This window comes from Lithobates pipiens, unplaced genomic scaffold (genome assembly GCF_037356315.1).
Source record: "Lithobates pipiens isolate NorthernLeopardFrog02 unplaced genomic scaffold, aLitPip1_a1.2 Scaffold_13, whole genome shotgun sequence".
NCBI lineage: Eukaryota > Metazoa > Chordata > Amphibia > Anura > Ranidae > Lithobates > Lithobates pipiens.
The window spans coordinates 333,666,840-333,680,574 of NW_027507718.1; the positions used below are offsets into that span (position 1 = coordinate 333,666,840).

The 13,735-nt window shown below is 40.5% G+C and overlaps 1 protein-coding gene across 5 annotated transcripts in view; it reads right to left on the reverse strand.

Annotated features, from left to right (window-relative positions):
* Window positions 1-13,735, reverse strand: part of TTC29 (tetratricopeptide repeat domain 29) — a 449,656-nt gene that overhangs the window by 131,289 nt on the left and 304,632 nt on the right. For all 5 annotated transcript variants that reach the window (XM_077476999.1, XM_077476996.1, XM_077476995.1 and 2 more), the window contains exon 10: window positions 10,509-10,740. In XM_077476999.1, the coding sequence (XP_077333125.1) occupies window positions 10,509-10,740 (232 nt within the window). The remainder of the gene's footprint in view (window positions 1-10,508; window positions 10,741-13,735) is intronic.

Consider the following 13,735-nt stretch of genomic DNA (forward strand, 5'->3'; position numbering starts at 1 on the left):
TTTCCACATGAGTTGTATTATTGCTGTGCATTTACAATTTTACTCGACTATTAACCACTTATGGACCGCCCATCGCAGTTTTATGTCGGTATTTTGAAGAGGAATATCCAGCTAGCTACCATAACCCCGGTATCCTCTTCTTCAGTGGTCAGTCCACTTTTCAGATACAAGTGGTCTCTGCGGCGGATTCGCCGCAAGATTACCTTTATCAGTGGCGGGAGAGAGGCCCCCCTCCCGTTGCGCTCCAGTGCCCTCTGTCACTTACCGGAGCCATCGGTAGATCCGGAGGGGATCGGATCCTTCTCCTGGCTTGACATGGAGATGAGTGAGGGGAAAATGGCCCCCACCTGTCTCCATATCATTGCAGAGAGAAAGCGACGTCAAAACACCACTTCCACCCATAGGGCCATTTTTTCAAATGACAAAATTGTTATTATATATTTTTTTTATTGCATTTTAGTGTAAATATGAGATCTGAGGTCTTTTTAAATCTTTTTGATTTAAGAGGTCCTGTCATGCTTTTTTCTACTGCAAGGGATGTTTGCATTCTTTGCAATAGGAATAATAGGTCACACAATTATTTTTTTAAAGAACAGTGTAAAAATAAAAATTAAAAGGTAAAATAAGAAAAACATTTTTTTTAAACGTGCCCTGTCCTGCCAAGCTCGCGTGCAGAAGCGAACACACACATGAGTAACTCCTGCATCACCGCGATCGGTAGAGCAAGAGCAGTAATTCTAGCCCTAGACCTCCTCTGTAACTGAAAACATGCAACCTGTAGAATTTTGTAAACATCGCCTATGCAGATTTTTAAGGGTAAAAGTTTGTCGCCATTCCACGAGCGGGTGCAATTTTGAAACGTGACATGTTGGGTATCAATATGCAACAGAAAGTATTGCACCAACCGCCATTTTATTCTCTATGGTTTTAGAAAAAAAAATCATAAAATGTTTGGAGTTCTAAGTAATTTTCTAAAAAAAAACAAAAACTATTTTTAACTTGTAAACAACAAATCTCAGAGAGAAGCCCATGCCTTAAGTGATTAAAAATTCAAAGGAAGGGGGGAAAATGAGGTCACAAACCTCTGGACTTTTAAGGTGTTGGGTAAGGAGACGAAAAGGCTCACTTGTACATTATATAAAATACATTTTATTACAAAGATAAAAAACATGAACAGTATTTCATCCATATCAAAAATCAATTGTTCTATACAGAGGCACAATTAACAGACACTACCACTCAACATGTTTCGCTCGGCAGAGCTTCCTTGGGAGATTCTGGTGTGGCGTTTTAAATGCTATAGACAACAAAAAGATTGGAATGAATGCTCATGTTGATTTTTTCAATACAAAAATTTTTTTAATAGAAAGAGTTATTGGCATATATTTGAAATGCAAAAATTACAACATAGTCAATTTGGTATCAATTATGACGCACTAATCATATTAGAGAAACGAAGGAGAGACATGGACCTTGCTCAACGTCAATATGTAGCTTGAGAATCAAGATAAAGAAATACAGATTTCATGTGTATAAAAGATGTCCCATTGGTAAGATGCCCAGCCAGTGTTTGCAGAAGGATATGGAAAAAACAGTTTTCCCGAAAAAAAGCAGGAAAAGGAGATATATATATATATTGGTGTCCCTTTATATACAATTACAGTATAGAGACCATTCAAAAATACTAGAGGAGTAGATCATTAATTATAATAATTTACCTTAGCACATTAAATGAATTGAATCAATTTATAGCTAGTTTGTCTTGCTGATCAAAGTAATTATCCAGCAAAGAAGACAAACCAAGATTGTTGAATATCCACAGAAGTGCAGTCAGTATTAATACCATGAGATTAACTCACAGCATGGAAAGTAGATTCAAAGACTGTTGCTTCCCAAACAGGCATAAAAAAATATATACTAATCAATTACCATAGAAAAGAACCAAGCAGTTAAAAGTAGAAGCAATGCCTGTTCGATGGGAACAGGAAAGTCACGTTGGTAAAAATAGACTTACCAGCATGGGGAGGCCAAGGTAATAGAGCAGAGACGGAGAGATGTTTTCTCTCCCTCTCTCAAAGTGTCTCTGACAGAATGTAGCAGCGAGATGCCGCAAATCCTAGTCTCTCTCTAAACCAGCGGCGTCTGACGTTACCGCTGGGTCGCGGAAATAGTATTTGAATGCCCGGGCACATGAGCTGGAGGTTGTAACAGCACACATGCTATGACACGGCGTTGCGTCAAAGCACAGCCACCATTTTTGAAAATCTAATGCTCACAATAGATAGGAAACCTATGTTGTTTTATTTGCTGTAAAGCTGTATGATAATGTATTTTCTTAGACTGAGGTATAGATTGGACCTTGCTCAAAACTGCTGATCATTTGATTATGAAAAATTTGATTAAATTATTTTGAATCATCCCAAGTTCATAATAAATTAATTTTAATCAATTCTGTCAAAATTAATGTTTATTTACCTCTATTTATTCCCATTTGGTTTCTTTGCTCGAGTTCCTTTGTTTGTATGGATGCCCCGGGCACTCATCAATCGGTTTCCTAATCAATGATCCGATCGATTTGAGCCCTAAGGTTATGAGTCCCGTAAAGTGCCCATTTCACCGGGGCTTGTTTTGTTTTTGTGTTTACTAGGTATTTTTCTGCATGGTGGATTCAGTTTCCGCAAAGGGATTTTCTGTCATCCTAGATCCATCTCCATTGGCTGTTCCCCATCCATTCCATCTATTGTGGGATAGATTTTCAAAAATGGTGGCTTTTCTTTGACGCGACGCCGCGTCATAGCACACGTGCCGTTACAACCTCCGGCACATGCACCCAGGCATTCCTATACTATGTTCGTGACCCAGCGGTAACGCCAGGCGTCAGTTTGGAGGGAGACCATGAATTGGGGCATCTTGCCATTACATTCTGTCAGATACACTTTGAGAGAGGGAGAAGAAACATCTCTCCTGTCTCTGCTCTATTACCTTGGCCTCCCCATGCCGGTAAGTCTATTTTTACCAATGTGACTATCCTGTTCCAATCGAACAGGCATTGCTTCTACTTTTCAACTGCTTGGTTCTTTTCTATGGTAATTGATTAGTATATATTTGTAGCGGCGGGCTCCTGAAGAGCACGCGCTATGTTTTTCAAAGTTAAAGCTTTACCCAAACTACAGTTTGGTTTGTGCCTATTTGACTAAATTTGGCTTCTGTGTCAGTCTGACTGGACTGTGAGATGTTCAGCCTGGCCATTGGGGGCACTGTCGCTGGTGGCAGGCATGGAACTATGGTCTGGTTAGGCGCTTGAATTATTCCCTCTCGGAGTCAGGTCAGTGTGAGTGGCCCTCTCGCTGTGCCCTCTGGGAGACGGTATTTAAGACACGGACGTCACGTGGTTCTGGGTTCCGGTCCAGTATGCTGTGCTGAGTAGTATATGGTCCTGGTCTTCCTGACCAGCCCCCAGGAAGGCTATGGCCTGGGGTGTGGTTCCACCCGCCTTTGATGCCTCGGGGCTGGCTAGTCCAAGTCAAGGGAACTAAGGAAGGATACCAAGGTGGATGGGTGCTGTCTCCGGTCCAGGAGAGACCCAGTGTACTTCGAGCATTCCGGCGGAGGACTCTTTAGAAGAACACCACGCGTGAGGTTGGTTTTATTAACAAGAGCCTGGAAGGGCTGAAGTAACCGAGAGAATCCGGTCTTGAGGATATCACCAAGTGGGCTGAAAGATCCAGGTATACTACAAAGTGTTCTACCGCTTAGTTTTCCCTACGTGTTCTGCAACAATGTTGGTGATAAAGACTTTGTTCCTGAGTAAGCACCTTGTTGGCTGCTAGGCCATGTGAGAGAGGGACTGTCCAACCTGAGTGCTCATCCAGCTGCGAATGGCTATTCTCTGGATGCAGTCGAAGTAAGCAAGTTCCTTAACGTTTATAGACTTTGACATAGAGAGTACCTGAACTTTCCTTTCCAACCCTCTGATCCCAAGTTAAAAGACTGTTCAATGGTTGACGTTTGCAAATGAAATCCATTCAACTGAATCTATTGTCAGTCTCAAGTTACTGGGCCGTCTACCACGGGACATCCCCTAGACGTGTCACAAGGAGAACGAAAGGTAACAGTAAGCCCAAAAATAACCAGCAGCTCCTTCGGGGGTTAGTGCTACATATTTTTTTTAGGTCTGTTTGGGAAGTAACGGTCTTTGAATCTATTTTCCATGCTGTGAGTTTCTCTCGTGGTATTAATACTGACTGCACTTCTGCGGGTATTCAACAATCTTGGTTTGTCTTCTTTGCTGGATAATTATTTTGATCAGCAAGACAAACTAGCTATAAATTGATTCAATTCATTTAATGTGTTAAGGTAAATTATCATCATTAATGATCTACTCCTCTAGTATTTTTGAATGGTACCTGTACTGTAATTGTATATAAAGGGACACCAATATATAAAGTGCCTTGCAAAAGTATTCGGCCCCCTTGAACTTTTCAACCTTTTGCCACATTTCAGGCTTCAAACATAAAGATATAAAATTTTTATTTTTTGTGAAGAATCACCAACAAGTGGGACACAATTGTGAAGTGGAACGAAATCTATTGGATTTTTTAAACTTTTTTAACTAATAAAAAAATGAAAAGTGGGGCGTGCAAAATTATTCGGCCCCCTTGCGTTAATACTTTGTAGAGCCACCTTTTGCTGCGATTACAGCTGCAAGTCGCTTGGGGTATGTCTCTATCAGTTTTGCACATCGAGAGACTGAAATTCTTGCCCATTCTTCCTTGCAAAACAGCTCAAGCTCAGTGAGGTTGGATGGAGAGCGTTTGTGAACAGCAGTTTTCAGCTCTTTCCACAGATTCTCGATTGGATTCAGGTCTGGACTTTGACTTGCCCATTCTAACACCTGGATACGTTTATTTGTGAACCATTCCTTTGTAGATTTTGCTGTATCTTTGGGATCATTGTCTTGTTGGAAGATAAATCTCCGTCCCAGTTTCAGGTCTTTTGCAGACTCCAACAGGTTTTCATCCAGAATGGTCCTGTATTTGGCTGCATCCATCTTCCCCTCAATTTTAACCATCTTCCCTGTCCCTGCTGAAGAAAAGCAGGCCCAAACCATCATGCTGCCACCACCATGTTTGACAGTGGGGATGGTGTGTTGAGGGTGATGAGCTGTGTTGCTTTTACGCCAAACATATCGTTTTGCATTGTGGGCAAAAAGTTCGATTTTGGTTTCATCTGACCAGAGCACCTTCTTCCACATGTTTAGTGTGTCTCCCAGGTGGCTTGTGGCAAACTTTAGACGAGACTTTTTATGGATATCTTTGAGAAATGGCTTTCTTCTTGTCACTCTTCCATAAAGGCCAGATTTGTGCCGTGTACCACTGATTGTTGTCCTATGGACAGACTCTCCCACCTAAGCTGTAGTTCTCTGCAGTTCATCCAGAGTGATCATGGGCCTCTTGGCTGCATCTCTGATCAGTCTTCTCCTTGTCTGAGCTGAAAGTTTAGAGGGACGGCCAGGTCTTGGTAGATTTGCAGTGGTCTGATACTCCTTCCATTTCAAAATGATCGCTTACACAGTGCTCCTTGGGATGTTTAAAGCTTGGGAAATCTTTTTGTATCCAAATCCGGCTTTAAACTTGTCCACAACAGTATTACGGACCTGCCTGGTGTGTTCCTTGGTCTTCATGATGCTCTCTGTGCTTTCAACAGAACCCTGAGACTATCACAGAGCAGGTGCATTTATACAGAGACTTGATTACACACAGGTGTATTCTATTTATCACCATCAGTCATTTAGGACAACATTGGATCATTCAGAGATCCTCGCTGAACTTCTGGAGTGAGTTTGCTGCACTGAAATTAAAGGGGCCGAATAATTTTGCATGCACCACTTTTCAGTTTTTTATTTGCTAAAAAAGTTTAAATTATCCAATAGATTTCGTTCCACTTCACAATTGTGTCCCACTTGTTGGTGATTCTTCATAAAAAATTAAAATTTTATATCTTTATGTTTGAAGCCTGAAATGTGGTAAAGGTTGAAAAGTTCAAGGGGGCCGAATACTTTCGCAAGGCACTGTATATCTATCTCCTTTTCCTGCTTTTTTTCTGGAAAAATGTTTTTTCTTTCTCCTTCTGCAAACACTGACTGGGCATCTTACCAATGAGACATCTTTTATACACATGAAATCTGTATTTTTTTATCTTGATTCTCAAGCTACATATTGACTTTGAGCAATTCGGGTAAGGTCCATGTCTCTCCCTCGTATCTCTAAGCCCTTGTACACACGGTCGGAGATTCCGACAAAATGCTCCGATCGGACATACTCTGATCATGTGTAGCCTACTCCGACGGACAAAGTGCCACGCATGCTCAAATCAAATTCCTAGACCAAAGCTATTGGCTACTAGCCTGAATGTAGTCCCGTCGTAACGAAATAACATCATCACGTTATGTACAATCGGATTTTCCGACAACTTTGTCCGACCGTGTGTATGCAACAGTTTTGGACAAAATCCGTCGGACAAAATCTGTCGGATAAAATCCAACGGATTTGGTTGTCAGAATGTCCGACCGTGTGTACAAGGGCTAATATGATTAGTGATTCACAATTGATACCAAATTGACTATGTTGTGATTTTTGCATTTTGAATATATGCCAATAATTCTTTCTATTAATATGTTTTTTTGTATTGAAAAAAATCAACATGAGCATTCATTCCAATCTTTTTGTTGTCTACAGCATTTAAAACATCACACTGGAATCTCCCGAGGAAGCTCTGCCGAGTGAAACATGTTGTATGGTAGTGTCTGTTAATTATGCCTCTGTATAGAACAATTGATTTTTGATATGGATGAAATACTGTTCACATTTTTTTCTATCTTTGTAATAAAATGTATTTTATATAATGTACAAGGGAGCCTTTTAGTCTCCTTACCTTAAAAGTCCCAAGGTTTGTGACTTAATTTTCCCCACTTCCTTTGAATTCCTAGCATATTGGGAGGTGGTGTTTATTTGGATTGTCTCGGTCTTATCTTTTAAGAATTAAGTGGTTAAAACTTGATCTCACATATTTACCTATACTAGTCAACTACCTCATTTAGAGTCCCAAATTTCCTTTCTTTTGTATGTCTGTAATGAAATGTAAGGAAATTACATTCTAGTATGTTTGTGGATATTGCTGAACAACAGAGCATTGGGAAAAAATACAAACACTATAGAATCCGAGCCATGATAAGAACTGAATTCAAGACCTCAGTATCACAAAACAGCAGTGCTACTTACACTTATCATAGGTGCAGCTCAGTCAGTATTTAAAAAGGTTTGCGTGTGTTGCAAAAGACCTGGAATCATGCACACTGCGTCACTGCAAACATCTGAATGTTGAATGCCAGTTGTTCATACAGGGTGATCCTACTGTTTTTTTTTTTTTAAATAAATAAATATGCTACACTTTAAGTTGTACATCCACTAAAAATTAAAGTCCACCTGAATCAAATACTTTGGTTCCCATTGCTGACAGTTTTTTTTTTTTTTTTTAATGTTCCATGGCTGTCATTCATACTCCTGCTGTACTACTTAATGGATCATTAAACCAGGTTAGGCATGTGACTATGAGTTGCCTTCATACTTGACATGAGCGTGCTTGATCCATGCAGACTCACCAGAGCCTGAATCTAGAATCAGGTTAAAAACCTAGGAGCATGCCCCATAAAAGCAAATGATCAAAGTCATCTCCCACAGTTCTATCCTGAGTGTACTTTTAGTCAAAATAGGCATTCAAGCCCCACTCAGGGTAATGATTACTAATATGTTACAAATATGTTCTAGGATCAATATAATCTGCACTTTAACACACCTTAGAATAATAAGGCTGTGTTCACACCTTTCTATTTATGCTCCTATGCATTTTTATTCACTTTTACTGTGCATTTACATTAGTTCTGGGTTACTTTGGTTCTGACATCCAATCAAAATTTGAGTAAAGCTGACTATGCTATAGGAGGGGCTGGTTGCCATGTGCTTGAATTGCAAATAATCGCATGCTACATCAGTTTTTTAATGCCCTGACATCAAAAGGACATTCAATTTGTCAATGTACTAAAAAATTGACCTGCTGTGTTTTGGCCAATGTATATCAACATAGTAAACAGTTGTGAACTACCATCATTAAAAACAATGGCAGAGCTGTGGACATGCAGTTAAGGGCATTTCTCCTATGCATGTCAAATCACAAATGTGTGAACATGGCCTTAAAGTAAATATAAACAATAGGGTAAGAGGCTTGGTGCACAATGGTAGAGGACCCAGAGAAAAGTTGCAACTGGCCTCATTGATATATTATAAGGTTATGTTATATAGATATGGTGAAATGCATGGGGGGGGGGGGGGGGGGGTTGGTTGTGGAGCCTCTATGTTAAAGTCTCAAAGTCTCAGCATAATGTCTCTAAATAGTCTCTTAATTAGGTTGCTGGTTGGTAGACTGTGTTCCATATATCAGCAGCAGTGGAGGCTGCTAGACTGTGTTAGGTTCTTCGGGAATGGCTTGAAGAAGGAGCATGCATGCTCTAAACGCAAAGCCGCCTCCTCCACTCCAAACCCCGAAAGAAACGTCACCCTCGGAGTGCCCAGCGATTTCCAAACTGACAACAAGCAGCCAGTGCGGGACACCACTTGCATCAGCCGCCAGCCAGATACATTAGAGATGTACACATAGCCGGACTTTCCTTGGGCATACAGAGCGGGACTGTCAAGTCTTACAAGCGCTGTTTTTACTTTCCCTTGTGAGTACCTGTTTTTACCTTTATTAAACTGCATCCATACTACTGTACTTAGAGGCACTGTGTTGTTCCCCTCTTGTAAAGCAAATATAACAAATATTACCAGCTCTATTTCCCTCTTTATTATAAGGTAAAATACACTTCATGCCTTGATTAGAATGATGAATATGACAGTTTTAAATTTACATTGCAGATCCCTCTAATGATATAGAAATTCTTTTATTAAACATAGAAATCCAAAATATACCAGTAAGTTTGTTCAATATAGTAATCACGTTACCTTTTTCATTTCCAAGTTTCCCACATTAAAGGTCATGCAGAACCAAATTTATGTTGTAGTACATAGAAATATTGGCTGATAATTTACTGACATGAGAAGAAATCTAATTGACCTGACATCATAGACTCTTTACCACATATTTTGTGATTTGGACATAATACAGATTTTTCTTTACTATCAGTAAGGCAGCTTACACACGAACGGACTTTCCGGCAGACTAGGTCCGACGGAACCAGTCCATCAGACAATCCGATTGTGTGTGGCTAATCCAATCGTTTTTTGTTTAAAAATTCAGACGGACCTAGAAATAGAACATGTTTCAAATCTGTCCGATGGACTCAATTCCTATTGGGAAAACCGTTTGTTTGTATGCTGGTCCGACGGACCAAATACGATGCAAGGGAAGCTATTGGCTACTGGCTATTGAACTTCCTTTTTTAGTCCTGTCTTACGTCATCAAGTTCAAAACGAACAGACTTATGCCCCATACACAGGGTCGGACATTCCCACCACAAAATCCATTGGATTTTTTCCAACGGATTTTGGCCGAAACTTGTCTTGAATACACACGGTCGCACAAAGTTGTCAGAAAATCCGATCGTTCAGAACGAGGTGACGTCCAAAATGTACGACGGGACTACGTAGAGGCCAGTAGCCAATAGCTTTCATCTCCAAATTTTTTCTAAGCATGCGTGGCACTTTGTGCATCGGAAATTTTCTACACACGATCGGAAAAAGTCCGATCGGATCTTGTTGTGGGAAAATTTTAGATCCAGCTCTCAAACTTTTTCCATCGGAAATTCCGACCGTGTGTATGGGGCATTAGTCCGTTTGTGTGTGGCCAAGTCCGTTCATTCATAAAGTCCGTCGGAACTCCGCCGAAAGTCCCTCGGGAAGACTGTCAGACCTAGTCTGCCAGAAAGTCCGGTCATGTGTACGCGGCATGAGGGTAACCAGCCAAACATATCTTAACAATCAAATGTATTTTAGCACTAGTTACCAAACATCTATTGAGTACTGTATATAATTAGCACCGTTACTTCCTATAGAAAAAAGTTTTAGCTAGCATTGCAGTTTTCAGTTTGCTGTCAACAACCAATGAGTTGAGGAAAAAGGCTCTACTATCTATGGAAGTAAATGCAAATTGGCTTAGCTGGTGAAAGGCCATTCTTTCTTTAACTAATGCTATGTGTATTTCTACACTGGATGAATGAGCTGTCATTATGGACTGCTGACCTCACAATCTACTGATAAAAGGAAGCAGGCACCGTAATGATTTCCATTACATTATATTGCACTTGGAAGTATGTATTAGATTTAATTCAGTGTGAAACTGCAATGAAAGCAGGTTCATCAGCTAGAGCAAACATTCTAGACAAACATTTGCAGCTACAGTAAATCACTTAACCACTGCATGTATATGACTGCTGTGTGTTTCATAACCAGCCTTACCGGCATTAGCAGGGTCACTGAACATGTCACTTCTGTTCTTTTTCCATGCCAGCAGGTACTCCATGCTGACATAATCTGCAGCTTCTGTATGTCTGCTCACAGCCAGCATCATCGTGTGTGCCTTCGCAATGCCGAAATGAACCTGGGCTTCTTCTATCAGTTGTATTTCTTCAAGACCGACTGCTGCATCATAGGCTTGAGAAAAATAGTGGCATGCTTTCTCATAGTCTCCCTGGCAAATAAACCAAACAAAAGTTAATAAATAACTACTTCATTCTTGCTGATGAATTATATGGCTTTGCATTGCAGAATTTCTTGCTGCAACCTGCAATTTTTTTTATATTTTAAGAACATTTCCACATTAAGTTACTGATTGAATTCTAAGCATTATGTAGGTTGGAGTACACATACGTTGTTGCTTAATAAAGTAAATATATTGATCTTAAAGTGGACCTTGCATTCACAGTAATGTGTGACAATGTATTCAGCCATTTTTTGGGGGTTACCATCTACCTCCTTGCAGTGTCAGTGCTGTGTTCACAAATGTCTGATAGAGATCCCCTGCTGCATCTTCTAAACTTCCTTCTGCCTGCAGCATACTGATGCCAATATCTGTCTCCATTTATCTTCTGAGCTCTTTATGCTGTCAGTAAGGCCTGCCATAAACTGGTTAAATCTCAGCTAGTTAACCAGGAACCAGCCAAGATTTGAACCATGTATGGGCAGGCTGATTGTACACAACTTGTTCCATCGATTGACTTGGGTACAACAAGCATGTTGGATTTTTAGGAGGAGATTTTTGCAAGCATAATAATAATCCCTGTGTTCCCCCAACAGGGACAGCCCCCCCCCCCCTCCTCCAGGAGAACAAAGTAGCTCCACTGGCACTGTTGATGAGGGCATCAAGCAATTTTCTTTCCTGCAATTCATTTCAAGGGGTTCAAATACTTTTTCTTGCCACTTTACATGCTATTACACAGTGTCTTTTTTACTACTGCTATAACATACACTGTTTAATCCAACCATAGATCATTCAAATATCGACTGGTTCAGCAGGGACTGGCTGAGATTCAAACCATCTATGAGCCCACTGACTTTACACAAGCCGATCCATTGATGGACTTGGGTACAGCCAGCATGTCAAATTTTTGCATGCTATTGTGAGCGGTTATTTTTTTTTTTATTTCAGGTACTTATATAGAGCCGCCAATTTACGCAGAGCTTTACATATACATTATACATTCACATCAGTCCCTGCCCTCAAGAAGCTTACAAGCTTTGGTCCCTAACACACAGTCATACATACTAGGGCCAATTTAGATAGGATCCAATTAACCTACCAGCATGTGTGGGAGAAAACTGGAGTACCTGGAGGAAACCCACGCCCCATAGTAATAATTTATGTGTTTATGCGTTTATATGTTTATGTGCCAGCAGGGATGGCTCCCCCCTACCCCCCCCTGGGAGAACACAGCAGCTCCGCGACTGGGATTCCCCCATCAACACTGTCTGTTTTGATTTGGGGAATCAAGCACCATCCGTGATCACTGGCTTTAGTATGAGTGTAGGTCAAGATCTTAGGCCAATTAGGCCAATTGCACACAAGCACCAACATACATACAGCCAAATACATTTGCTGCTTATTTCTAAAGACATTTAGAAGCATGCAATACTAACCAACTATTCTTTAGAATTTATATTTGTCTCTAATTATCAGTGGAACCTCTTTATAAATAAAAGCTAACAATCCTGGCTATTCCAGGCAACAGGTTTTGTAGTATCACTCGCTGCAACTGAGGCTACCTCTTACAAGGAGAAGTACAGCTGAAGCTCATTTGGCTGTACTTCTCCTGTGGATTACAGGAGTGCATTTCGTTCCGCACTCTTGTGACCCGCTTCAGCCCGCTGTTGGCTGACATCACAAAGCCGGAATCCACCCAGATGCCTGTACCGGCTTCTGGCTCAACCTCTAGAGCCTGCTCCTGCCACCTGCACAGCCCAGCGTTCTAGTGAGCACTGGAGGGCCAGAGCAGTCATTGCTGTCAGCTAAGAGTGACGGGGAGAACTGAGCGATCATTTCTTTGGCTTAGAGGCAAAGGGGGACACCTAGGTAAGTATGATTTCTAAAAACAAAAACAATCCCAAACTTTTCTTTTAAAGCCTACTGTATATTCGGATAGACTATAGTAGCTCAAGTTGAGCCTATTTGAATCTGTGTTAACTAATCTTTCACACCTCTGAAATAAATAATAATTGATTTTTATTGCAGTACAACATTGTGTGTGCACTCAAACATACAGTACTAAACAATATACAAACATACAAACTAGTAACTTTCTGCTTTTGTATTGCTTTTGTATTGTTGAAAGCCACATAGTTTAGGCTATAATTCCCCTTGAAAGCTCTGGTAACATAACAAGGGATAAGCACACCAAGGGAACTGAAGCTGTCAGTAGTTATATGTGCGAAATAGGAAGCACAAAGACCCAGTTTTGTCATTGTACTCAGGTGCAAATCTGAACAAAACGCAGCAAGTTTAATTGTGTAACATACAATAGATTTTTTTTTTATTGCTGTCCAGCTAGGTTTTCATAAAAAAAATGATTTAACTGAATGCGTACAAATACCATATAATGGTTTGCACTCTGTAAAGATGCCTTATTACACAAATGGATGTCATTAGAGTAATGGAAGGGTTAAACCAAGGCACTAATTTATTACTGTACATACTCTATGAAGATGCTGATTTCTCATTAGATGCTATAGCAGTGATTCTCAACCAGGGTTCCGTGGAATCCTAGGGTTCCTCCAGAGGTTTCTAGGGGTTCCTTCAGCATTAGGCGATTTCTGCCTCTCAGATAAGTTCCTACTGACACCATTGATCTTTTTAGCCATCTGTAAGGAGGCAATTCTTCCCAATGACCACAACTGTAAGGACCATTCTTCCCACTGACCGTCACACTAATATAATATAAGTTGTGGATTTCTAATTTTTAGCAGGGGTTCCCCGAGACAGGAGAACTATTTCAAGGATTCCTCTGTGTTGAAAGGGTTGAGAAAGGCTGTGCTATATGGTTAATGTACTAAAGGCAAATGGGTTGCTCAGTTTGCAAGAGAATTTTTACTTGGCAAAGAACATTTCCGTCAGCTTAGTGAATGAGGCGAAGTTCTGCTGACTTCCATCATTCAATCTTGTAGAAGGAAAAATTGTCTTTTTTTTAATTTTC